This window comes from Schistocerca piceifrons, chromosome 4, assembly GCF_021461385.2.
Source record: "Schistocerca piceifrons isolate TAMUIC-IGC-003096 chromosome 4, iqSchPice1.1, whole genome shotgun sequence".
Classification (NCBI taxonomy): domain Eukaryota; kingdom Metazoa; phylum Arthropoda; class Insecta; order Orthoptera; family Acrididae; genus Schistocerca; species Schistocerca piceifrons.
Genome location: NC_060141.1, coordinates 100,327,517 through 100,355,263, shown reverse-complemented (window position 1 = coordinate 100,355,263; position 27,747 = coordinate 100,327,517). Strand labels below are relative to the sequence as shown.

Genomic DNA, 27,747 nt, shown 5'->3' with positions numbered 1-27,747 from the left:
CAATGTTAGCAATTGACGCAATAATAGGAGTTGATTTTTTGTCAATTCACCAAGCAATGATGGGTTTGGATCACTGTGAAAGTGCTGCTGAAGTACAATGGTAAGTACAATGTGTGATTAGGGAGGAGGGTTTGTACCACTGTCTTAAATTTCTCACAAGGTCTATGTTGTTTTTTGAATTGGGATCTGTTGCAAATGAGGGTATGGCTAATGCAATTTTTGTTAATGGTGAACAAGAGACAAGAAATCGGATCGAGTGTACGGAGGAAGCAGATGAGATAGTGCAAGGAAATTTGTCTGTGGTACTGCATCATGACCGTCCAGTATTTCCTGAAAACCCTGTACTGTCAAGGGATTTTTATATCCATTAAAATTTAAGGAACATAAGATATTCTTTGTCAGACCATTACTATACCAGTAACCTACAAGGAAAGAGAGGTGAAGCAAAAACTGAGAAAATGTTGCAGCTATGGGTGACTGAACCTGCTGCCAGTACTTATAATAGTCTGTTGCTAGTTGTGCCAGAGGGATGTGGCATGAGGTTGGTGTTGGATTTCAGGCAAATTAATACAATTGTTGGACCATAAAATGATAGACCACTGACATTAGATGACTTATTGCAAACTGATCTGAGACATAGCTACAGATTGAGCAGCATCCTTCACATTGGAAGTTCAAAGATTCTCATGTTATGGCAGTCGCTATTTGTTTTGCAAGCTACTTTTCAGATTGAATAATATCAGTTCCACTGCATTTATCAGAAGTTTCAATAGCATTCTTCAATTAGATTTAAAAAGACGATGACAACTTCGACTGTGTCTTACTTGCAGAAGAGAGGTTGAAATGTAACAATATCCATTAAATGGGTTCAGAATGAGGGAGAGGATTAGAGGAATCCCTTTCACCTTGGATCCCTTCTGCTTGCCCTTTGTCCTTTTGTGCTCTTGTAGTTCAAGCTGAGGAGTGTCAGAGCAGCCATTTGGAACTGAAGAGGAGTGTGTCACTCTGAAGCCTGCTGGCTGTTTGATGACAACTTCACACTACTAGTTTTTGTACGTCCATCCTTGTGATTGAAGGTTTGAGGGACTTTAGCCGTTCAACTATGTAATAAAATGGAACACCAAAAGCCATCCTTATGATGTTATTCATTATTTGGCTGTCACTTTCTGTGCTTCAGTGCGCCATCTTCAGGCCTTAGCTGATGTAGACAGGGTTAACACCATCCAGACATATAATTCATCAGTGGCCAACATCTATGAACTGTTTTTCACACACTGCATGTAACAACGATGTTGTGTCTCCAACTATCAACTACTACAGTTAGTAGTTGACGGTTGGAGATACAACATCAGTTTTACAGGTAGTACAGTTGGTAGCTGATAGTTGGAGACTCAACATCATTGTTAAATTTAGTCTGTGAAAATTAGTTCATAGATGCTGGCCACTGATGAATTGTGCATACAGAGGGAATTAACCCCCTGAGCATCAGTTAAGGCCTGAAGACTGTGCACTGGAGCACCAAAACTGATAGCCACACAATAAATAACATTGTAGGATGGCTCTGTGTGTTCCATTTTATTACATACTTCACATTACATCTCATCAGATGTATTCTCTAGTGAATCACCAGGGGTCACAAGAGAAACATAGGGGGGGGGGGGGGGGGCAGATTACTTTGGGGCTATTCATAAATGTTTGTTGCTGTTCTTGATTATCAGTTTACCTTTGGTGATGGTAGTGAAGCTCTGGTGTGGGTCATGCTTTTCTTTTCTTTGTGATACAGTTGAGCACAAGCAATAACCTTCATGGCCTGCAGTCTACTGGCCACTGGTTGTCCAGTATTCTTTCTGATGGCTGAGAAAAGACCGGTAACACCCAGCCCCATGTGCAGAGATGTGGAGCGAGTTACAGGAAAGGGGTAAAACTTGATTTGGGAAATTTGGACAGCAGTCGCTCAATTAAGAAGACTGTCAATGCACCAGTAATGACAGATTTTCAGACAGTGTTTCGTGTGTTTACATTTTGCAGCATGCAGTGCAGCTGTAGTGGTTATAAAGCTAAGTACTGACAAACTTATTTGTGCACTGTTATACAGTTATTAAATTTAATAGTTTTCAGCGGTGTTTCATGCTGTTTGTGGAGAAAACAAGATTTAATAAACTTTTGGAAACATTCACTCGCTGTGTTTTTTTCGAGTTTTCTGTGTGTTGAAGTTGTTTAGTACATTTTGTGCTCTAGTTTTCAGCTGTCGTTTCTTATTGTTTTTAGTGAAATATTTCAGTAAAATTTTCATTCTCTGTTTTAACTTTGTTGAGTGTTCCAGTGGCCATTTGAATTTTTTGGTTTTAGCTAATAATTTTGTGAAGCATTGTTGGTATTGGTATTAGGTGTGGTGTAGTAGTATTAATACAAGAATTTTGAGGCCACTATTGTTAGTTCTGTAAATAGTTCTACTGGTGTGACTGAACTTTGGTAACGTAGATGTATATTTTTTTTAGTAACTGTGAAATTTTACCATGAGTGAGAAGTGTAGGCTCTGTCATAGGTTTGTGAGTAGTGGGTTACGGTGTGGGATTTGTTCAAAGTATTTTCATTGGTAGGAATGCAGTGGGGAAGCCAGTGGGCATTCTAGCGAGACCCTCTCGTGGGAATGCTGAATCTGTAGTAGAAATAAGTTGATAGAGGAGCAGGAGCGCAAGAAGTGTGCCCTTCAGGTGCAGTTACAACGTGCAAAGGAGGAACTAGATAGGTTGAGGAGGGTGACGGATGGTGGGGAATGGGAACTAGCAGTTGGCAAGAAGGCAGCTAGGAAGAGGAGGTATTCAGACAGTTATACTTTGTGTATATGCAATAGATTTGACCAACTGTCAGAGTTGAGTGGAGAGGAGCCTCGTGTAGCTTAGATGTAGGGAACATGCTGCAGTCCTCATCAGTTAGGAGGCCTAGGTCAGTTGCAAAGCCTAACAGAAAGAAGAAGGTTCTGCTTAAAGGAAGTCCCTCTAACTACGAGCTCACCTTCAGAAGATGTAATGTTTCCAAGTAGAGAAGGAATTAGCATATTTCATCAAAATATAAGTGGTATTAGAGATAAAGCTAGTGAACTGCTCATAGATGTTGACTCTGAAATTATTGGTATATCAGAGCACCACTTAAATAATTTGACAATACAGAGGCATCCTTCACCAGGATACAGATTAGCTGGCTGTTTTCCAAGGAGTTCCTTACAGGGTGGGGGAGTGGCTATGTACGTAAAAGCAGTATTCCATTTGAGTCCATAGATGTATCATGGCACTGCAATGAACAGATATTTGAATGTTGTGCATGGGCAGTTGAACTAAGCGAAACTAAACTTCTAATTGTTGTTGTTTATAGGTCCCCTAAATCAGTCTTCAGAGCATTTGTGTTCAAGCTAGAGAGGATACTTCATTCACTTTGTAGGAAGTACCAGAAATTAGTTGTATGTGGTGACTTCAATATAAATTTTGTATATGATGGTGCAAGAAAAAGGATGTTGGTAGATCTCATAAATTCATATGATCTGATGCAAACAGTGTTTTTTCCAACTAGGGTAAACAGTAGAACAGCCACAGACAATATTTTTACTCATTCTTCATTACTAGATGGGTGTTCTGTTAGTAAAAGGGTGAATGGCCTTTCAGACCATGATGCACAAATTTTAATACTAAAAGGCTATAGAACTCAAACACATGTCACATTCAATAACAAACTATGTAGGAAAGTTAATCCAACAGCAAAAGAGAGTTTTTTAAACCTTGTCACGGAACAAGAGTGGCAGGATATTTGTAGTGCCGATAACATAGATGATAACTACAATGCATTCCGTAACACATTTCTCATGCTCTTTGAGAATTGCTTTCCATTATAACATTCTCAATGGGGTACTAGCAGGAATAGGCAGCCCGGGTGGCTGACTAGTGGGATAAGGATATCTTGTAGAACAAAGCGGGAACTACATCAAAATGTTAGAAGTAGTCACAATCAAGCTGCAGTATCCCATTACACACATTATTGTAAGGTGCTTAAAATTTTATTAGGAAGGCAAAAAGTATGTGGTATGCAAACAGAATATCAAATTCAAAGGAAAAAAAATAAAACCATATGGTCAGTTGTGAAGGAAGTGTCTGGTCAGCAGCACAAGGTCAACGACAAAGTCAGTTCGCAGTAGAAATATTTCTGTTACTGATAAATCAGATATATGTACAGTATTTAACAATCTTTTCTGAGCATTGTTGGTGAATTAAATAAAAATTTAGTTTCGACAGGGAATTTCTCGGCAAATGCCTTTCCGAGATTGATGTCTGAAATATTCCTCTGTGATACAGACAAGAGGGAGATTGAGTCAATAATTAAATCACTGAAGACTAAGGACTCTCATGGTTATGACGCAAGTGCCTAGCAAAATATTAAAGTACAGTGCTGCACATGTTAGCCCTGTAGTTAGTGATATTTGTAACTTTTCCTTTAGGAATGGTGAGTTTCCTGAGTGAATAAAGTACTCAGTGGTAAAGCCACATTATAAAAAGGGAGAAAGAATAATGTAGACAATTCTAGGCCTCTTTCTATGCCATTAGTGTTTGCTGAAGTTATTGAAAGGCCTGTGTGTGTAAGGATAATTGATCATTTTATATCACACGATTTGCTATCAAATGTGCAGTTGGGCTTTAGAAGTCATTTAACAACTGAATATGCTATATTCTTGTTTCTCTGTGAGGTACTGGATGAGTTAAGCAAAAGGCTTCAAATGCTAGGCATATTTTTGATTTAACTTAGGCATTTGCTTGTGCTGATCACAAAATATTGCTCCAGAAGTTGGACCACTGTGGGATACAGAGAGTAGCTCACAATTGGTTCACCTCTTACTTTAGCAACAGACAGCAAAAGGTCATTATTCACAATGTTGAGAGTGGCTGTGATGTGGGGTCTCAGTTGGGTACTGTCAAGCAAGCGTGGGAGGGGGGTAGGGATCAGCAGTGTTTTGGCACTGACGTGCTTGCCACTAAAATGCATTTGCACATCTGACGACATGGTGGAAAAAATGCAGCAAATGTTTGATTGCAGTCCATGAAAGTCTGTTTGTCGTGTAAGCAAGGAATTGTCAGTGTCTCATATGACTGTCAAGTGAGTGTTAAGGCATCATTTGCTCTATACACTGGCACAACAACGTACACCAATTTCTCAATGACACTTTGCCTCAATGCGTTCGTGGTCTAAGATTGCCAGCTGTGACCCCATGCAATTTTTTTCTTGTGGTGATATGTGAAGGGAAACATTTTCATCTCCCGTTTACCTTGTGAAATAGAAGAGGTGGAGAACAGAATAACAGATGCCATAACTTCTTTAAAAGCAGATACATTGTATGGGGTTATTACAAATGATTGAAGCCGATTTCACAGCTCTACAATAACTTTATTATTTGAGATATTTTCACAATGCTTTGCACACACATACAAAAACTCAAAAAGTTTTTTTAGGCATTCACAAATGTTCAATATGTGTCCCTTTAGTGATTCGGCAGACATCAAGCCGATAATCAAGTTCCTCCCACACTCGGCGCAGCATGTCCCCATCAATGAGTTCGAAAGCATCGTTGATGCGAGCTCGCAGTTCTGGCACGTTTCTTGGTAGAGGAGGTTTAAACACTGAATCTTTCACATAACCCCACAGAAAGAAATCGCATGGGGTTAAGTCGGGAGAGCGTGGAGGCCATGACATGAATTGCTGATCATGATCTCCACCACGACCGATCCATCAGTTTTCCAATCTCCTGTTTAAGAAATGCCGAACATCATGATGGAAGTGCGGTGGGGCACCATCCTGTTGAAAGATGGAGTCGGCGCTGTCGGTCTCCAGTTGTGGCAAGAGCCAATTTTCCAGCATGTCCAGATACACGTGTCCTGTAACGTTTTTTTCACAGAAGAAAAAGGGGCCGTAAACTTTAAACCGTGAGATTGCACAAAACACGTTAACTTTTGGTGAATTGCGAATTTGCTGCACGAATGCGTGAGGATTCTCTACCGCCCAGATTCGCACATTGTGTCTGTTCACTTCACCATTAAGAAAAAATGTTCCTTCATCACTGGAAACAAGTTTCGCACTGAACGCATCTTCTTCCATGAGCTGTTGCAACCGCGCCAAAAATTCAAAGCGTTTGACTTTGTCATCGGGTGTCAGGGCTTGAGGCAATTGTAAACGGTAAGGCTTCTGCTTTAGCCTTTTCCGTAAGATTTTCCAAACCGTCGGCTGTGGTACGTGAGATTGCACAAAACACGTTAACTTTTGGTGAATTGCGAATTTGCTGCACGAATGCGTGAGGATTCTCTACCGCCCAGATTCGCACATTGTGTCTGTTCACTTCACCATTAAGAAAAAATGTTCCTTCATCACTGAAAACAAGTTTCGCACTGAACGCATCCTCTTCCATGAGCTGTTGCAACCGCGCCAAAAATTCAAAGCGATTGACTTTGTCATCGGGTGTCAGGGCTTGAGGCAATTGTAAATGGTAAGGCTTCTGCTTTAGCCTTTTCCGTAAGATTTTCCAAACCGTCGGCTGTGGTACGTGTAGCTCCCTGCTTGCTTTACTCGTCGACTTCCGCGGGCTACGCTTGAAACTTGCCCGCACGCATTCAACCGTTTCTTCGCTCACTGCAGGCCGACCCGTTGATTTCCCCTTACAGAGGCATCCAGAAGCTTTAAACTGTGCATACCATCGCCGAATGGAGTTAGCAGTTGGTGGATCTTTGTTGAACTTCATCCTGAAGTGTCGTTGCACTGTTATGACTGACTGATGTGAGTGCATTTCAAGCACGGCATACGCTTACTCGGCTCTTGTCGCCATTTTGTCTCACTGCGCTCTCGAGCGCTCTGGCGGCAGAAACCTGAAGTGCGGCCTCAGCCGAACAAAACTTTATGAGTTTTTCTGCGTATCTGTAGTGTGTCGTGACCATATGTCAATGAATGGAGCTACAGTGAATTTATGAAATCACTTCAATCATTTGTAATAGCCCTGTATAATGTTCATGAATTTAGCTATCGTATAGGTGTTGTTCGGGCTGCTGCTGGTGGACACACAGAGCATCTTTGATAGTGTAGCTACAACTTCAAGTGTTTGTGAGTATTTTGCAACCTGTCCAACGTTTGTAGTATGGTTTTATTGATAAATATGGAGGTTTGAAATCAGGTCATTATTTTTGAAACCCCCTATATAATGCCGTATATCATAAGTGAATGAAAATAAACAAAGTAGAATAATTTTTTTGTTTGACTATCACTTATTGCAAATATTGTTCTAGTAGTAAATATAGCAGTACTCAGTTTTTGAACAAGACTCTGAACATGGGATTTCTGTCATAACATACCATCTATCTGGAACCCTGGAATTTTTATTGTTCAGACTCACTGATCACATACCTATTTTGTTTAAACAAGTTGAATTGCATGATAAAAACTGTAAAAAAAATGGATGTCACTGAGATTAAGCATCACTTTATTTTCTACAAGCCATGAACTTATGAACTGGACTATTTGATAGAATGTCCATGTTGCAATCTACATCCTTTACGGTCAAGCTAGTGTGATCACCAAACAGAAATATTTTAGATTCATCTCTCATATTAGAAGGCATGATATGCCTTCTAATATTTAAAAATGAATATTTATTTCATTTGTCTTCTAGGTATTTAGCAGCAATAGGCAGCCTGGGTGGCTGACTAGTGGGATAAGGATATAATGTAGAACAAAGCGGGAATCATATCAAAATGTTAGAAGTATTCCCATTACATGCAGTATTGTAAGGTGCTTAAAATGTTATTAAGAAGATAAAGCGTGTGTGGGATGCAAAGAGAACAGCTAATTCACAAGATAAAATTAAAACCATATGGTCAGTTGTGAAGGAAGAGTCTAGTCAGCAGCACAAGGTCGATGATATAAAGTCAGTTCACAGTAAAAATATTTCTGTTACTGATAAATCAGATATATGTACAGTATTTCACAATCATTTTCTGAGCATTGCTGATGATATAAATAAAAATTTAGCTTCTACAGGGAATCATATAACTCTCTTGGCAAATGTCTTTCCGAGATTGGTGTCTGAAATACTCCTCTGTGATATAGCCAAGGGGGAGATTGAGTCAATAATTAAATCACTGAAGACTAAGGACTCTCGTGGTTATGACGTGAGTGCCTAGCAGAATATTAAAGTACTGTGCTGCACATGTTAGCCCTGTATTTAGCCAAATTTGTAATTTTTCCTTTAGGAATTGCCAGTTTCCTGAACGATTAAAGTACTCAGTAATAAAGATGCTTTATAAAAGGGGAGAAAGGGATAATGTAGAGATTATAGGCCTGTTTCTATGCCATCAGTGTTTCCTAAAGTTATTGAAAAAGCTATGTATGTAAGGATAATTGATCATTTTATATCACACGATTTGCTATCAAATGTACAGTTCGGCTTTATAAGTCACTTAACAACTAAAATATTATAGTCTCTTTTCTCTGTAAGGTACTGGATGGGTTAAACAACAGGTTTCAAACACTAGGCATATTTTTTTGACTTAACTAAGGTGTTTGAGTTGGGTTATTTTGGGGGAGGAGAACAGACAGTGATGTCATCTGTTTCATTGAATTAGGAAAGGACGGGGAAGCAAGTCGACCGTGCACTTTCGAAGGAACCATCCCGGCATTTGCCGGGAGCAATTTAGGGAAAATCACGGAAAACCTAAATTAGGGTGGCCGGACACGAGATTGAAGTGTCATGCTCCCGAATGCAAGTCCAGTGTGCTGCGCCATTAACTAAGGCGTTTGATCACAAAATATTGCTCCAGAAGTTGGACTATTACAGAATACGGGGAGTAGCTCACGCTTGGTTCACCTCTTACTTTAGCAACAGACAGCAAAAGCTCATTATTCACAATGTTGAGAATAGCTGTGATGTGGGGTCTGAGTGGGGTACAGTCAAGTGGGGGGGGGGGGGGGGTGTTTACCCCAGGAATCAGTTTTGGGGCCACTTCTGTTCTTTATCTATGTAAATGATATGCCCTTTAGTATTATGGGTAAATCTAAACTATTTCTGTTTGCTGATGACACTAGCTTGGTAGTAAAGGATGTTGTGTGCAACATTGGCTCAATTTCAAATAGTGCAGTTCATGACCTAAGTTCATAGCTTGTCGAAAATAAACTCATGCTAAATCACAGTAAGACTCAGTTTTTACAGTTTCTAACACACAATTCAACAAAACCTTACATGTTAATTTCACAGAATGGGCATATGATTAGTGAAACTGAACAGTTCAAATTTCTAGGTGTTAGATAATAAGCTTTTGTAGAAAGCCCACATTCAGGATCTTGTTCAAAGACTTAATGCTGCCATTTTTACTATTCGAATGGTATCTGAAGTGAGTGATCGTTCGGCATGAAAATTAGTCTACTTTGCTGATTTTCATTTGCTTATGTCGTATGGTATTATATTTTGGGGTAATTCTTCCCATTCTAAAAGGATATTTTTGGCTCAGGACAGGCAGTTTGGGCAATATGTGGTGTAAGTTCACGAACCTCTTGTCAACCCCCATTCACGAGTCTGGTTATTTTGACATTGTCCTCTCAACATTTATGTATTCTTTATTCTTGTTAACAATATTAGCTTATTCCCAAGAATAAGCAGCTTTCACTCAGTTAATACTCGGAAGAAATCAAACCTGCATTTGTAAGGACTTCTGTAACTCTTGGGCAGAAAGGTGTGCAGTATACTGCTGCATCCATTTTCAAAAAGCTACAACTTGAATTCAAAAGTATTAGCAGTAATCCACACACTTTCAAATCAAAACTGAAGAGTTTCCTCATAGGTCACGCCTTATATTCTTTCAAGGAGTTCCTTGAAAAGCCGGCCGGTGTGGCCGAGCGGTTCTAGGCGCTTCAGTCTGGAACCGCGTAACCGCTGCTGTCGCAGGTTCGAATCCTGCCTCAGGCATGGCTGTGTGTGATGTCCTTAGGTTAGTTAGGTTTAAGTAGTTCTAAGTTCTAGGGGACTGTTGACCTCATCTGTTAAGTCCCATAGTGCTCAGAGCCATTTGAACCAGTTCCTTGAAAAATTAAGCTGTTTCTTGTATTGTTGATGGCATTTACTTAAACTTGTGGACTGACTTTTTTCAGGTTCATAAACATTTATTTTTATCTGTTATTACTTTTACGTTGTAATTTCATATACTGACATGTTCCATGACCTTGGAGATTTGCTCCTCAATCACAGCTCTTAAAAATTTGACAATAAATAACAGCCAAATAATAAATCACAGAAAAATGAATTGCAGCAGCATGAGGACAGAAGGCACACCACAACAGCATGTGTCCCTGCATTAGAAGAGAGTCATTAGGTCCCCTGGGAGGGTTAAATGGAAACTGTGGCTCTTTCAACAGTGATGCACCACAAACAGGTGTGTCCTCTGATGTAAATAGTCATGTGATGAAGCCACACATGGAGTGCATCGCATTCTACAACTCTCTCATCCAAGGGCTCGTAAGTGTCTCAATAAAAGATGACATTGTAACTCACAAGGGAGACAGCATATTGTACAATACTGTAGTTTCTCACAAGTGTCATACTGAAGTACAGCAACACATAATGTATCTCTGTTGAAAGTTTGTGGAGATGCACAGTGTCTATGAATCAATGAAAACTAGTTATGAAAGAATCAGTGCAAATGGGATTTGTGGGTAGATTAAAATGAGATGACTTATAGTTAACAATGTTTTGCAAGGTAGAAATAAGAAGCCACAATGCTAAAAACTAGTTTTTATTGTGAATACATGCAATTTACTATATAAACTGCCACCAGAATTGAGAAATACATAGGACCATGAAGTGCTTATATGACAATGATAAAATAATAGTTTTACAGGAACAAGGTAAGGCAAGTGGGAACAGTAATAATATGAACTTTTGTCTGTATGCTAAGTGATCTTGGCTTGTGCCAAGGATCCTGAATGTGGAACTGCATGCACAAGTTCGACAGGGACATAAAAATTAACTTTTACTTTGAGCTTCCTTTCCATCAGAATAAAAAATAATGAATATCACCTTAGACAAACTATTAGTTACAAGTCAACATTCAACCTTTTTTTTCCTACTGTCACAGTAGAAGACTGAACAATATTTCAGTTAATACTACCACACAATACTAATGCCTAAGAAAGTAAGTTAGCATAACATGACTTTGTGAAAAAGGATCAAAGGAACATCTTTGGTTTCATATGTTGTTAAATTCCCACTGTGCTCAAAATGAAGCACACATCCACAGAACATGATATGAGCAACACACTGATTTTTGTTATCTTCGAATCAAATGCCTATTCTGTGCAGAGATTGCCGTTTTCCTACACAGACAGTGCAATTTCTGTGTAGAAGGAAATCTACACTGTCATTCACATTGACTGCTCATTTCTTTTTCTTTCTTTTTTTCCTATTCATTTTCCCTTCACTCAGTCATCTTAACTTTTGGCACTAGTGTCAAAAGTTGCACACTAGTCCCATTAAGTCTATAAATGGAGTAACTGCATGCAATATAATTTGTAATAATGAAAGTACAATGCTCACCTCAAAAAATTTAACAAAAGCACTGCATTTATATAATGCAGAGTGCTGAGATGCAAACTGCAACAATGACTCTGCACACTTCCTCCTTTCCTCAATGACATCATCTTCAAACCTGTAAATAAAGACTGAAAATCTTTCTGTGAAAATATTTAAACTGGCGGATTTAATGAGAAAAAAGTAATACACACCGTCCAAAAAATTTTGCTTTCACAAATGGTGGAAAAGTGTCCTTCAGATACAGCTTTTTATGTTTTATCTGCAGTTGGTTATGAAGTTTCTTGAAGTCATTGTATCTCTTCCATACAACTGTCTTTGCCAGTGCCTCAGGAGATGACTCTGCATATACCTATTTTTTTTTAAATAAATAAATAAAATGAGAAACTATTTACACATTTAAACAAAATACCAATGAAAGAATAAAATATTCAACAATCTAAATTTCCTTAATACATACTTTTTACAGCATTTTAAGAAGAGACAGAGACAGAGAGAGAGAGAGAGATGATGTGCCATGAAGGAATTATCCAAATGGGACAGAAATCTGTAGATATGCTTACATGTACGGACAAACAAAATTCAGAAAAATTGGACAATTTATTAAAGAGAAAGAGCTTCATAAATAACACACAATACTTTGATCCACCTCTGGCCCTTACGCAAGCAGTTATTTGGTTTGGCATTGACCAATAGTGTTATTGGATATCCTCCTGGGGGACGTCATGCCACATTCTGTCCAATTGGCGTGTTAAATAGTCAGAACCCTGAACTGGTTGGAGGGCCCTGCCCATAATGCTCTAAATGTTCTCAGCTGGGGAGAGATATGACGAGTTTTACTGGGCAAGGTACGGTTTGGCAAGCATGAAGGCAAGCAGTAGAAACTCTCACCATGTGTGCGCATCATTATCTTGCTGAAATGTAAACACATAATGGCTTGCCATTAAGGCCAACAAAATGAGGCATAGAATACTGTTAATGTACCGCTGTGCTGTAAGGGTGCCACAGATGATGTGCAGAGGGGTCCTGACATGAAAAAAAGGCTTCCCAGATCATCATTTCTAGCTGCTGAGCCATATGGCAACAGCATCAGATTAGTATCCCAATGTTGTCCAGGGCATCTCCAGACAAATCTTCAGCCTGGAATCTCATTGACTGGAGTAGAAATTTCTTCAGTGATGAGAGCCCTGATAACCAGGGAAGGTGCATCTGGAGATGCCCTGGTCAGTGGTGGGATACCAACTTGACCGTTGCCTTTCGTATGGCCCAACAGCCAGGAGTTATAGTCAGGGGTATCATTTCATTTCGTAGCAGAACTCCTTTGGTTGTCATCTGTGGCACCTTTGGTTGTAATCTGTGAAATTCTAACAGCACAGTGTTACACTGACAATATTTTATGCTCCATTTTATTGCCCTTTATGGCAAGCCTTCCAGTGCTTACATTTCAGCAAGATAATGGCTGCCCACACACACAGCGCAAGCTTCTACTGCTTGTCTTCATGCTTGTTTGGAGCATTATTGGTAACACTTCCTACCATCATGGTATTTTCATGATCTGACATGCCAACTGTCCATAATTTGGCACAATGTCACTCATTAGAACATCCAACAACTCTATCAAAAGTATGCCAAGCTGAATAATTGCTTGCATAAGGGCTAAAGGTGCATTATCGTGTTATTGACTTGCTCAATTTGTGGAGCTCTTTTTCTTGAATAAATCCTCCAATTTTTCTGAGATTGTAATCATTTGTTTGTCTGTACGTCTACATCACGTCTACCAACTTCCATCCCATCCACATAATTCCTTTGTGGTGTGGTTCTTTACAAAAAAAATAATTTAAAGAATCTTAGAGTGTATTTTGTTATCAGTTGTGGTAAAAAACAATCGGTATTTACAGATGAACAAGACTGATACTAAGAAGGTACAAGTGGTAGTCAAAAAATTACAGAACTATTGTTTTGTTTGTTTGCAGGTTAATTATTTGGACTTTTATTGGTCCCGTTACATACAAAAGCAGCTATGTGTACGGGCACTGGACAAGTCGATTTATATGTATACAAGTGAAGGCGAATTAAAAATAATGTACTCCATATTTTAAAATATTCTTAAATGAGTACAAGCAGTGACAGTGTAAATATGAGTTGCAAAATTTACAAAAGGTTTTGATATCAGTATTTGCTTTCTAGTTTTTGAGAATTTATCCTATGTGGGAAGTATAGTTTTGGTACAGGGCTCTGTTGATTTATGTAATACTTGTACATAAGTTTTATTGTGTCTAATAAAGTGATCACAGATTTCACAATTTTTTTCAAATCTATTTGGTTTAAAGAATACTGAAGTTTCAAATGAAGATACATGGCAAAGGAGAAATAACAGAGGTTGTAAACAATGTTTTATCCTAATCTCAAGGTTTGCATCCATATATGATTCTAATGGCTCTTTTTTGCAGTTTGATGTTCTGATAGGTGCTTAAGTTTTACCAAAGCGTGACCTCATATTTTAAGGTGAGAGTGAAAGTCAGTGTGAAATGCATTCTTTGGTATTCTCTCTTAACAACACTAGGATTTTAGTGAGTAAAAAGAAGATAGGAGGTCTTGCCCAGTTTTTCATAAAGATACTGAATGTGTTCCTTTTTGCAGTCATAATCCAAAGAAATTGGTTTATTTACTGTTAACATCTGGTGCATTATTTGCAAAGAGAAATGCAATGTACATATCCTTGTTCAGAACACTGTGAAATTTTCTGTTGTTTTAATAATAAAAATATCACGAGGTAAGCTTTTGGCCGAAAGGCCTTTTGCAAAATTTATACAAAACCCACACACACATACGTTCATGCAAACGCAACTCTCACACACGACAGCTGTCTCAGTCTTGCCTCAGCAGCCAGACAGAGGTCATGTGTGTGAGAGTTGTGTTTGTGTGAATATGTGTTTGTTATGTTGCCTAATGCAGAAGGAAGACTTTTCGCCAAAAGCTTCTTTGTTTAGCGTCTTTTGTTGTGCCTCTCTCTTACTCAGTATCTCCACTACATGGTGAGCAGCAATCTATCCTTTTCATAATGTTATTATTCCATCCTGGGTTTTCCACTGTTTAATAATAATAATAATAATAATAATAATAATAATAATAATAGGTTCAGGACAGAACTAAAGAAGCCTCGGACAAGCGCCGTCATGGACGGGGACGACGCTTGAACCCTATGCCCGCCCACAATGTTAACGACACTGCTAGCCAACTGGAAAATGATTTAAATCCAAATAGAGGTGTTTTGCAGGATATGCTTCCTGCAACCACCCTAGAAGGAAAACAAAGACAGAGGATGAGATGGTCAGATGAAGTTAATCGACACCTCATGTTCTGTTATTACCAAGCAACAAACCTAGGAACCAACAGAACTGGATACAGATCACAAGTATACACAACATTCATTACCAGATACCCAGAATTAAAATTTTTAACAGAACAACGACTAGCTGATCAGATCCGTGTAATAATAAAAAATAACAGGCTACCCCAGTCAGAATTAGAAAACATCAAACAACAACTACAACAAATACTGGAACAAAATAATGTGCGATCAGAAGAAGAAGAAAATACAGTAATGGACTCAAACATCCCAGAGCAACCAAATAAAGACCAACACGCATCAATTAAACAATCAGAGGAAAACGAAATCTTAAGACAGCCACCAGAACAAGCACAAATAGAAAACGAAGTGACACACATGTTCGATATAGAAGAGAAATTTCAGCTGACATATATAGATTACAAAGACACAAATACAGACATTAGACCATTCTTGCATAGACCGCCAAATAACCCACAAGTCGAAACAACAATAGAAACTATCAACACAATCATACACAACAAAACAAATGAAAACACAACTATGGAAGAGTTACAACTACTGGTTTATATAGGAGCACTCACTACCTAAATATAACTCACTACACTAAATATACATACTAGGCAGAGATCAGAACCAACCAACACACAGAAGAAACCCACAAAACCAGCATGGCAACACAGGCTACAGATCAGAATAGAAAAACTGAGGAAAGACATCGGACAGCTAACACAATTTATAAGAAATGAAATGTCAGGAAAAAACCAAAAAGGTTAGGTAAAATCTCACAACAAGAAGCGATAGAGCAATTAGATGAAAAGAAGCAGAAATTACAAGCATTGGCCAAACGACTTAGAAGATACAAAAAAAGTGAAAATAGAAGGAAACAAAACCAAACATTCAGCACAAACCAAAAGAAATTTTACCAGACAATAGGTAACACACACATTAAAGTAGACAATCCACCAAGCATAACAGACATGGAACACTTCTGGAGCAACATATGGTCAAACCCGGTACAACATGACAGGCATGCACGGTGGATACAAGCAGAAACACACACATGCAAGATGATACCGCGGGTGCCTGAAGTGATAATTTTGCAACATGAAGTCACCCAAGCAATTAATTCTACTCACAATTGGAAAGCCCCTGGAAAAGATAAAATAGCAAATTTCTGGCTAAAGAAGTTCACCTCAACACATTCACATCTAACTAAATAATTTAACAGTTACATTGCAGACCCATACACATTCCCTGATACACTTACACATGGAATAACTTATCTGAAACCTAAAGATCAAGCAGACACAGCAAACCCAGCTAAATATTGCCCCACAACGTGCCTACCAACAATATACAAAATATTAACTTCAGTCATTACACAGAAATTAATAACACATACAACACAGAACAAAATTATAAATGAAGAACAAAAAGGCTGTTGCAAAGGAGCACGAGGATGTAAAGAGCAACTGATAATAGATGCAGAGGTGACATATCAAGCTAAAACTAAACAAAGGTCACTACATTACGCATACATTGATTACCAAAAAGCTTTTGATAGTGTACCCCACTCATGGTTACTACAAATATTGGAAATATACAAAGTAGATCCTAAATTGATACAGTTCCTAAACATAGTAATGAAAAATTGGAAAACCACACTTAATATCCAAACAAATTCAAATAATATCACATCACAGCCAATACAGATTAAGCATGGAATATACCAAGGAGACTCATTAAGTCCTTTCTGGTTCTGCCTTGCTCTGAACCCACTATCCAACATGCTAAATAATACAAATTATGGATACAATATTAATGGAACATACCAACACAAAATCACACATTTGCTATACATGGATGATCTAAAACTACTGGCAGCAACAAATCAACAACTCAACCAATTACTAAAGATAAGAGAAGTATTCAGCAATGATATAAATATGGCTTTTGGAACAGACAAATGTAAGAAAAATAGCATAGTCAAGGGAAAACACACTAAACAAGAAGATTACATATTGGATAACCACAACGACTGCATAGAAGCGATGGAAAAAACAGATGCCTATAAATATCTAGGATACAGACAAAAAATAGGAATAGATAATACAAATATTGAAGAAGAACTAAAAGAAAAATATAGACAAAGACTAACAAAAATACTGAAAACAGAATTGACAGCAAGAAACAAGACAAAAGCTATACATACTTATGCTATACCAATATTGACCTACGCATTTGGAGTAGTGAAATGGAGTAACACAGACCTAGAAGCACTCAATACACTTACACGATCACAATGCCACAAATATAGAATACATCACATACATTCAGCAATAGAAAGATTCACATTAAGCAGAAAGGAAGGAGGAAGGGGATTTATCGACACAGAAAACCTACATTATGGACAGGTGGACAATTTAAGAAAATTCTTTCTAGAACGAGCAGAAACTAGCAAAATACACAAAGCAATCACTCATATAAATACATCGGCTACACCACTGCAATTTCATAACCACTTCTACAACCCTCTAGATCACATAACATCAACATATACGAAGAAAGTAAATTGGAAAAACACTACATGGCAAGCACCCGTATCATCTAACACAGCCACACATCGATCAAGACGCATCCAACACATGGCTAAGAAAAGGCAATATATACAGTGAGACGGAAGGATTCATGATCGAAATACAGGATCAAACAATAAACACCAGATATTACAGCAAGCATATTATTAGAGATCCCAATACCACAACAGATAAATGCAGACTTTGCAAACAACAAATAGAAACAGTAGATCACATCACAAGCGGATGTACAACACTAGCAAATACAGAATACCCCAGAAGACATGACAATGTAGCAAAAATAATACATCAACAGCTTGCCTCACAACATAAACTTATAAAACAACATGTTCCCACATACAAGTATGCACCACAAAATGTACTGGAGAATGATGAATACACATTATACTGGAACAGAACCATTATAACAGATAAAACACCACCACATAACAAACCTGACATCATACTCACCAATAAAAAGAAGAAATTAACACAACTAATCGAAATATCCATACCCAATACAACAAATATACAAAAGAAAACAGGAGAAAAAATTGAAAAATACATCCAAGTGGCTGAGGAAGTCAATGACATGTGGCATCAGGATAAAGTTGACATTATACCAATTATACTATCAACTACAGGAATCATACTACACAATATCCACCAGTACATCAATGCAATACAGCTACAGTCAAACTTATATATACAACTACAGAAATCCCTAATTATTGATACATGTTCAATCACCCGAAAGTTCCTAAATGCAATATAGCAAATGCAATATAGAATATACCGTACAGTTAAAAGGAAGTCACGCTTGATCAAGGTCCACGTCACATTCCATTTTTGACCAGACATAACATCTGAGAAAAGAAAGAAAGAATAATAATAACAATAACATAAATTTTGAAACTTCCTGGCAGATTAAAACTGTGTGCCTGACCGAGACTCGAACTCGGGACCTTTGCCTTTCGCGGGCAAGTGCTCTACCATCTGAGCTACCGAAGCACGACTCACGGGCGGAAATCACAGCTTTACTTCTGCCAGTATCTCGTCTCCTACCTTCCAAACTTTACAGAAGCTCTCCTGCAAACCTTGCAGAACTAGCACTCCGCTGTATCCTTTCTTTCGGGAAATATTTTAACAGAATAACTACAATGATAGTATCTGAACAAGGTGAAGCCTCCCGTGGTGGAGATGATGCAGATTTTGCATCAATGGAGGAAGAATTAAATATCCTGAATCAATCAACTACAGAGGAAGCTGTCAGTCCTGTTAAAAAACTGTGATCAGTAAAGTTGAGTCATAAGCTCTATGCATCAAGAAAGTGCAGAGAAATTACTAAAGCTATGGATGAATACACTACAGCAAAACAGACCACATTCTTCAAAGTAGAAATTCCATCTTCAGAAGAAAATGAACCAAAGCACCCTTGCCCCTCTTGCCAGGAATTTTTAATGAATATCAATTCAGTTGTTGAATATTGTGCACGTTTTAACTATTATTCAAGGGACATTTTCAAAGAAGACAATTCTGGACCATGTTCCATCAGTATCAAAGTACATGGTAGACAAATCAAGAAATGTGAGATCTGTAAAAGGAGTCTTTGGAAGACCAGATACCTATTATCGTCATCCTGTAGAAGCAGCTCAAGTTCAAATAGTGCAGCCATTTTATCTGGAAGATAAATGGGACTGTTCTCGCCAGAGTGCCAACAAAAAAGACACTAGAACTCTTTAACAGTTGAAGGTCCAAAAGTTATGAAAGTGAAGAGGTACATGACTCGCAGTATTAAAGAAACTTTTGCAGTTTATAAGAGCAACTATACAACTTCACATATTGGAAGATCATAATTTTATGCACTATGACCTAAGTAGGTAGTTCCACAGCCATCTACAGTGTCTGTTTATGTTTGTAATTCACGAATTTTGAACTTTGTTTGCTAACTTTGAAGAACTTACTGGAGTACATGACGTATGACACCCCTGTTGGGAGTGTGAAGTCATTAGTAGTCTGTGACATAAAGCGAGAGACTTGTTAGCTTCAAGAATGTGGTGACTGCCCTGGAAAGGGAGGACTGCCTTTACAGACACTTGTCTGGAAGACGTAGCAGATAACTCTGCAGAAATTACATATACAACATGGGAGTAAAATAAGCTAATTAAGAAAACTGTTACCTTTGACAGTTTAACTGATGAACTCGGTAAATGGTCAGTGAAAGCAGTAACACACTAGCATCTGAAATTGCAACAACAACACATTGCAGAAGTAAAAGGGTGTGTACAGGCTGAAAAACTATGTTTAGTGTTTCACTGTGATTTTGCTGACAACTGGTCAGTAATTCTCTCACAAGAAGTACAAGGGAATCATTGGAGCAATGCCCAGGTTTCAATTTTTACAGGAGTGACATATTTTCAAAACAAGACCACAAGTTTGCAATGCACAAAATTCTTCAACTGCAAACAGGGGCAAAGAAGCTCATCATTATTTCTGATGGTGCTCCTAGTCATTTTAAAAATCGTTACCAACTGTTTGAACTGAGTAAGTTGCTTGTGCCAACTGACTGGGTATACAGTGCTACTGGTCAATGGAAGGGGCCTTGTGATGGTGTAGGAGGACTGCTGAAGCACCATGCTACACCACAGCCCTCATTCTTTTGTCCAAAGAGGAAATCTAAGAATTCTGTGAGCAGAAAAAAGAAGAATGGTCCAACAAACTATTCCTGTGAAAAGAATTCAGAAGACACATTTTTAGAATCAAAGTGATGGGCAAACTCATATTGCATGCACTTAAAGAGCAAGAAAGAAGAAATTTCATTCATTCGGCCAACACCTCAGAAACAGCAGGATAATATTCAAAACAAAAACCTGAGATGGGGGATGTTTGTGGTATGTGTGTATGACTTTGTGACTGATGGATTGCAGAGGTTATAGACACCAGTTATGAGTAAAACAACATTGTAGTGAACTTTATGCTACCACATGGACCAGATGCTGGATATAGATTTCCAGCTGAAGGACAGCAACAACGCTATCAATGCTCACTTCCAGTTTACAATGTTTTGAAGATTGTAAGTGCTCCAGTTCCTATTGGTTCAACAGGAAGGCATCACTCTATATCAAAGAAAGATATTGAAGCAGTGGAACACATTTTTAGTTCATTGACTGGCTAATTTAAATACAAAACAGAGTGCACAGAAGTTGCATAAATTGAAACCTTTTAAGTACCTGAACCTTTCACATACATTTTGAAACCATTTAAAATGCTTGAAAAAGGAGAGTCTTACTCATCTTTTAAAACTAAAATTATGTTAAATAAGGCTACATTTTGATTTTTATGGGCCTGTTATGTGATAATATAACAGGTTTTATGTATGGCAAAAATTTCAATTGTTTATAAAACCTGTTCAACCTAAAATTGGAAGCTCTCCTTTTCAAGGAATGTAGAACTATATGGTACTAATCAACAGAAAAAAATCAAAATTTTATGGACAGCCATTCTTGAAAAAAAAAATTTCTCCGTAAATTCTACAAAAAATGTTCAGAATGATACAGTAAAAGAACTTTTACAGGTAAGTCCAAGTGGAGGAATTCTTTTTAATCATGTAGCAATTAATTTAAAAAAAAAAATCTAGAACTGTTCCAGAAATACAGCATTTTACAATTTTTTTCCAGAATTCACATCTTCAAAATGGTATGCCCAGCATCATCTTTGGATGGTTATATCTCTGAGCAGAATTTTTTTTGGAGAAAACAAAAAATATGTGTTCCTTCCTTACTAATGTAATCCTTATAAAGTAGGCTATTTGACTGTGTAAACAACAACATCCTTTTAAGTTAATTAGAATTTCATTGCATCAATGTAACTTCCGTGACATGGTTCAAAAGTCATATAGGCCTATATCTAACCAGACACAAGAAGTGTCAACAGGAAATAGCCTTGTATCATGTTGTCAATCATCATCCGACGGGAAGACAATCAACATGGCATTTTAATTGCAGTGTGGTCCACAGACAAAGCAAAAGTTTTGGATTACAAAGATTTGTCACACTAACAGTCATTAGCTACATTTTATTTGGTGATGATAGCAATAGTTGTGCTATTTTGGCTGCGTGACAATTTTCAAGTGACTCCAAAACAATCTGCATAAGTTTTCAGGTAAAATATATTGTAAGAAAGTTCAATACTATAAATCTGGACAAGTTTCAACGTAACTATTTGCTCCCTTACAGAACTGCATCATATAAATTTTACAAGCACAGTTGTTCTTATTTTTGCTAACAGTTGAAAAGGCTCTTCAAATATGGATGATTAGATAAAAGAATTAGTTAAGAACAGACCGCAATGTGTGAAAGTGGAAACAGAATATATGATAAATGCTGAAGAGAAAGGGTCAAAGATACCACTGAAGGCCATAAAACCAGTAACATTCTAAAAATTTAAAGAGAAGCCACAGAAGATAATGATGAAATGAACTGTTAAGAAAAATGTGTTGAGAATGGTTGTCTTCTAAAAAGGATATACAAATCCAGCCAGTGGCCCAAAAGAGCGCCGTGGTGTAAATATCAGCGATGTCAGTATAATGACTACTCAGAAAAAGAAGTGAAATAGCAGGAAAATTATCAACTAAAAAATTATTAGCGTAATTTTGCACATGATAAAAACTTTATACCATGCTAAAGTTGTGTGAACAATGAACATAAATGAAGAACTGGAAATAGCTAATTAATTGCATTTAACTGCTCTTAAATCTGACATAAAAATGTATGGCTATGATGTTAATCGTAATGGTATCGGTGATTCCAGGAAGGGGTGGGCTTAGGCTATTGAGCTGTTAAAAAAAAACTATTTTACAATGCCTAGAAACTTAACAGCCTCAGAAATTTTCTCATTATTGTCGTTTGTATTGTAATAGATTCAGAAAAGAACTTCGCTTACTGTAGCTAATTTGATACATAATTTCTGAACTCAGGCCCTCTTCCCCCAGTCCGAAATCCAGAATTCGACTCTGGATAATTCTAAACAAATGAGTCTTTAAAATTCACATCAATAACATTAACTTGGGAGTTTCCGATACAGATTTGATACCTAAATGATTTATGTAACGGGAACTTTCGACTCGATTTACACCTTATAATTTTCGAACGTCTAAACCGACACTATCTGTACTCCCATTAGTTTGATCCTTTTCATATCAGGCCAACAGGTATGTCGTTAACAAATTATGGTACACTGTCTTTGTGCAGTATACTAGCGTTGTACGTGCCAGCAGCATAGTACATGTGATGAGCGACATCAGTCAGTTAATATTTCCTGAAACTAATTAGCAGAGGTAGATTAAATATGCTCCTGAACTCGTCGGAATAGTGGCTGCAGACATTAATCAAATTTCTGAAGGACTCTCAGACAACAAGCTGAATCGATGGTAATTGGAATAATAATATGCATACTTACTATTGACGTTACTTTGTAAACGGTGAAACCTTTTTTATGTTTTCTCGGATCAGATACAATAAATTTTCTAATCCAGTTATCATGACTTGGTGTCATTATCGTCGCGTTCTTCAATCCATGAATCAACAGTCATCAATTGCTTGTGTATCTCTTCTGGAGAACTATGTAATCATTTTCATAAATATTACATAACAACACAGGCACAACACAGTCTGCTCTATTTACATGCCGCACCTAAACCCTTCAATACTTGACACCTTGCGTCAAAACAAAACGTCACATGCGCAAAATATTATCTTTGGTATCCCAGCAATGAACAAACCTCTCTGACCTTTTTAAACACGAAAACATAGCAACCCCGTTTACATGGGGCTCCCAAGACCGGATTACGTAAACCGATTTCTCAGTGTCGCTTCTGGGTTGCCAAGGCAACTGGCTTGGATTGTCCAGTTACATCCTGTTTTCAGAATATTCGGTTAATATGGACTTATTGTGAAGTCAACGAGAAGCAGAAATATTAGACTGAACAAGTATCTGTAACATATAAGTGAAGCGAAATTATGTTGATCTGCTGTTTTCCAGACGCCATATTTAACTGTGCTAGCAAACCCACTTCAGACCACATGTAAACACGAGAGCGAAAAGTGGTTTTCAAAATTCAGTTTTCGTCTTTCTGAAGATGTGTCGCATGTAAACGTAATGTACAGCCTTATACTGTACAAATGAGTCCTACAATTAGTACATAATAATAAAAATAAATATTCTTACCGCACTCCAGGACACCGGTAGTGTTTAATTCAGACACTATGCATATATCGTTCAGAACAGAAGAAGTTATCAGCATGGGGACTCAGCAAAGTTAAATTCTGATATTTGGGCATAACAACCAACAGAAATCTTAAAAAAACAAAAATAGACTTCAAGTAGTAACCTCTTGCCAATATAATCAGCGGTGTCACATCTACTGAAAGCCACTGAGCTGAGTTTGACACAACCACTAGATAACAGACAAATTTCCACTGAATTTGTACTTCTTGTAGTCTTCACATCATATCAATTCAGAAGACACGTGATGATTAATAATAATTTCTGATTTTTCCTTCACCGCGGCACTGAACAAACTCTGTAGTGTGGGTTTGTAGTGTTCTGAATGAAAGCTTGGGTACTTTAATATCTTGATATACACAGAAGTGTAGCCTGTTACTACCGCTAGTCATTCGAGATGCGACCAATACTCGTAATTTTGTATTATAGATTAAATTTCCTTTACTTTTCCCCTTATAATACACAAAGTAGAAACTTTTAGCTACATTTCAAATCTTGGCAGACCATATTATGACAGATTCTTTACTAGAGAACAAACATATTTTCAGACTTTTTTGCTATGCCAGCTAGCTTGGTCATTTGCTTTGATTAGTTCTAATAGTTCATGATAAGCTCCTACAGTAAATGTCAAGAGTGCTGGCAGGGCTGAGGCAGAGGCTCCATCTCCATCAGATTCCACACCTAATGTGCTATCCATTCATTATCTGGAAGTAATAGTCGAAGGGATGGCATTGCTGGGCACTGGTGTGGAAAGCACAGTTTATACTGGTGCTATAGTGGAGCCAGTGGAAAAGCAATATGGTGTGCAGATCAATTGCGGTACTGAAATAGTGCTGGGCATGGCACCTATGCGTCCTCTGATGCTCACAGACTCATATTTTTGCTGAGTCAAACTAGGGTCCCGCTTTTGGCCGTGACAAAGAACATCGAGTGTTCTTGGTGAGCTGTGAATGTGTCTAGTGTTTTCCCAGGACTGCGTTCGAATATCTGTGCCCATATTGATCTCCATCTCGAAAAAGGGTCTCTTCATCATCGTTGGAAACGGGAGCTGCAACTGCCATGGGAAATTTCAGTTGTGCAGCGCCTGTTGACAGGATTGGAGTTGAAGGTGAAGGGATCACGCTTCATTTCCATCTGCAATGGCTTTTCCATCTGTGACTTAAATTCATAACAAAGCACTCAATCTTCAAGCTTAACATTGGGTGCAAAGATGTCATTGTTAGGCGTTCAGTCCACATCTGCAGCAGAGAAGTGCAAATTTAATGGACGTGTCTGGAAACTATTATTTGAAAAGGTGATATCAGGGACAACTTCAACATTTAAAAGTGGTCGCAAACACTCTCCTGAAGCCTGCAATTGTGGTGGTCGCCATGCTTGTCATATATGGAAAACCAGATTACACATCCTTCACCAGGAGCCATATGGAGTTCAAGAAAGTACCTGCATAGCCAGTCTGAAAGTGCTCATATGAGTGATGTGGGACTGCCAACAGTGAGTTGTGTCACAGTGTAGATGGTTCTGCACACAGTGTGTGTGAATCTATACCAAAGTGTTAATTTCTTTGTCAGTTCCCAAACATGGGCAATTCCACACTAAATTTTTCCTCCATACATGTTCGCCAGATTGGCATGATGCAGCTGCAACATCTGCAGGTGGAGGGAGTCTGGGATGACCATTATTTAATCTGCCAATTCAGCAGGCAGCAGGAGTACACGTCACTGGGCACTGAGGCAGTGCTGCTGCAATAAAATTGACTGTAGAGAAGACAGACCTATGTATAAAGGCCCTCAGGCCACTCTGCAAGAAGCCGAATGTGGAGCCTTGATTTAAACTATCCAGTGTGGTGACTGATCCCATGTGGATTTCTGAGAAGCAGTACCCTCCCCAGCAGTTAGTAAGTGTAATGTAAAAACAATGTTTCACAATGAATAACAGAAAATAGCCCTCACAAATATAGCGTGGATGCCTAACTTTCAACAGCATTTAAATAGGAAAAGGCATAAGGATTGTGTAAGTACAAAAATACACAATAAATCCAGGCTGCCTAGTTTATTTGCTCTTGTGAACATACAAGTGATAAGGAAACATAAAGATATTGACATATGGAATAAGATAGAGAGAGAAGAAAACAACAATAAGCACAAGGGGAAATTACTTAATTACACTTTAAGCATTGCCCAGTGGGCCACATGAAACTGAGGAAACAGAAAGGAAAATCGTCATCCTAAAAATTTTGCTCAAACCATCCATTGGCGAGGGGACAGAAACAATCGCACTGAACATTCTGTATAGTAATGGTACTTAATCATTCAGTGGGTTGATTGTTACGAATTGGGCATCATATGAGCAGACTCACCAAGAAATGTGTGCACAACAATCCGCTAGGGAAAATTCAATCGGAAGTTAAAAACTTGAAAGGCAAACGTTATCAAGGTACCACAACGAATCATGTGTCCCTATGAAATCCCTTATGTCATTTCAAACATGTACTCGAATTAATGTTCCATTTCCTGACTCTGGCAAAGTAACACTTCTATGAAGATATGCCCTCAGGGGTCTGAAAGCAAAGTCTGCGTCTATTAAAGAACTTGCGCTGGGGGCAAAGTCTACTCCTATCAGAATCTAGCACAAGAGAGTAAACATCTGAGTCTGCCACAATCTAAAACCCAAAGTGTTGGAAGTCTTCTCTCTGTAGAAACTTCTATCAGAGATACTATTAATTTCGCTCCTCTATTGTCCTAGGCATTTCACAAAAAGGCAGCCCCACTAGTCACTTTCTCAGCCAATCAAAACTGCTGAATTGTGGTCAACGAATTACATATAGAGATTGGGATTTTTAGCCCCACACAGCTAAATTTTGAGGAAAAAAGTTCCAGTTAATACTCCTACACAATGAAGAAGAGAGAGAGACAGAGTGAGAGAGAGAGAGAGAGAGAAAATTGTATTTAACAACTGCGATGGCTTCAGAATGTTGTGATATTCTGGTATTCAGAAAGCTTTAACATTTCATTGTTTATTTGCATCGGCAGTAATGGAAAGGATTGCATATCTGGCCATGCTCCTGACTTTGCGGCGCCACCAGTAAATGACTCTATCTTGAAATGAAAGAACAGTTTCAGCTCAGCAAGAGTTATGTCTCACACTTAGCTATTGAAAGCCATTCACTTGGAAGTTTTTTTACAATGACAGAGACTCTAGCCTGGAATGAGCACAGCAACAATTCTCAAATTTGTGACTGCCTTGAAGAAAGGTCATTCCTTTGGGCGGCTCACGACACCTTGGCACTGGATGATGACCTCTTGGAGCGAAAGTATTTATTTCTGGACTACATCTCTAAACAGTAAAAAAAGAAGGCGTAATGTAACGCTAAAATTGATTTGCACAAATAAAATAAAACTAGAAATTTAGGTGGCTGAAGATGTTTTGAATTGACATGTTATACTGAACAGCTGAGGTCCCCCAACCATCTTGTTTATACTAGATGGTCTTACAGCGTCTCTCCAGAGTGTTCGAGAGTGAAACAAAATGCATACAGTAAAAGAACCACCTTTACACTCCGTGGGCTGGGCATTTTTGCATCTTCTTGTCACAGGGTTCATGGAGGCAGAACTTGTTTCGTGTCTCCACCCTTGAGAAGAGAAGCGTTTCATTCTGTGTTACTACACTAAGGACATCAACTACCTCGACTTAGGCATGGGCCAGTTCCAGGACAAAAGTGTCCATCTAGCCAGCAAGTGGAATTTTATCCCTTTATTAATGATGAATTAAACTTGCTCATGCATTGCCTCTACCAGGAGATTCAACTAAATTACAGTGGGAAGAAAGAGATGAGACAGGCATTTTACCGGCCCCCTGTAATTGTCTGATACTTTTTGAATCCCGTGTTTATTCTTGTTGTCCATTGGGAAGTACGATAAAGCATCAGTGTTAGAGTGTTG

At 38.2% G+C, this 27,747-nt stretch overlaps 1 protein-coding gene across 2 annotated transcripts in view; it reads right to left on the bottom strand.

Annotated features, from left to right (window-relative positions):
- Positions 1-23,251, bottom strand: part of LOC124795149 (ribosomal protein S6 kinase delta-1) — a 191,715-nt gene extending 168,464 nt beyond the window's left edge. For both annotated transcript variants that reach the window (XM_047259032.1, XM_047259033.1), the window contains exons 1-3: positions 22,985-23,251; positions 11,794-11,951; positions 11,606-11,717 (exon numbers count right to left, since the gene is read on the bottom strand). In XM_047259032.1, coding sequence (XP_047114988.1) covers positions 11,606-11,717; positions 11,794-11,951; positions 22,985-23,080 — 366 coding nt within the window. In that variant the 5' untranslated portion in view covers positions 23,081-23,251. The remainder of the gene's footprint in view (positions 1-11,605; positions 11,718-11,793; positions 11,952-22,984) is intronic.
- Positions 23,252-27,747: the final 4,496 nt, after the last annotated feature.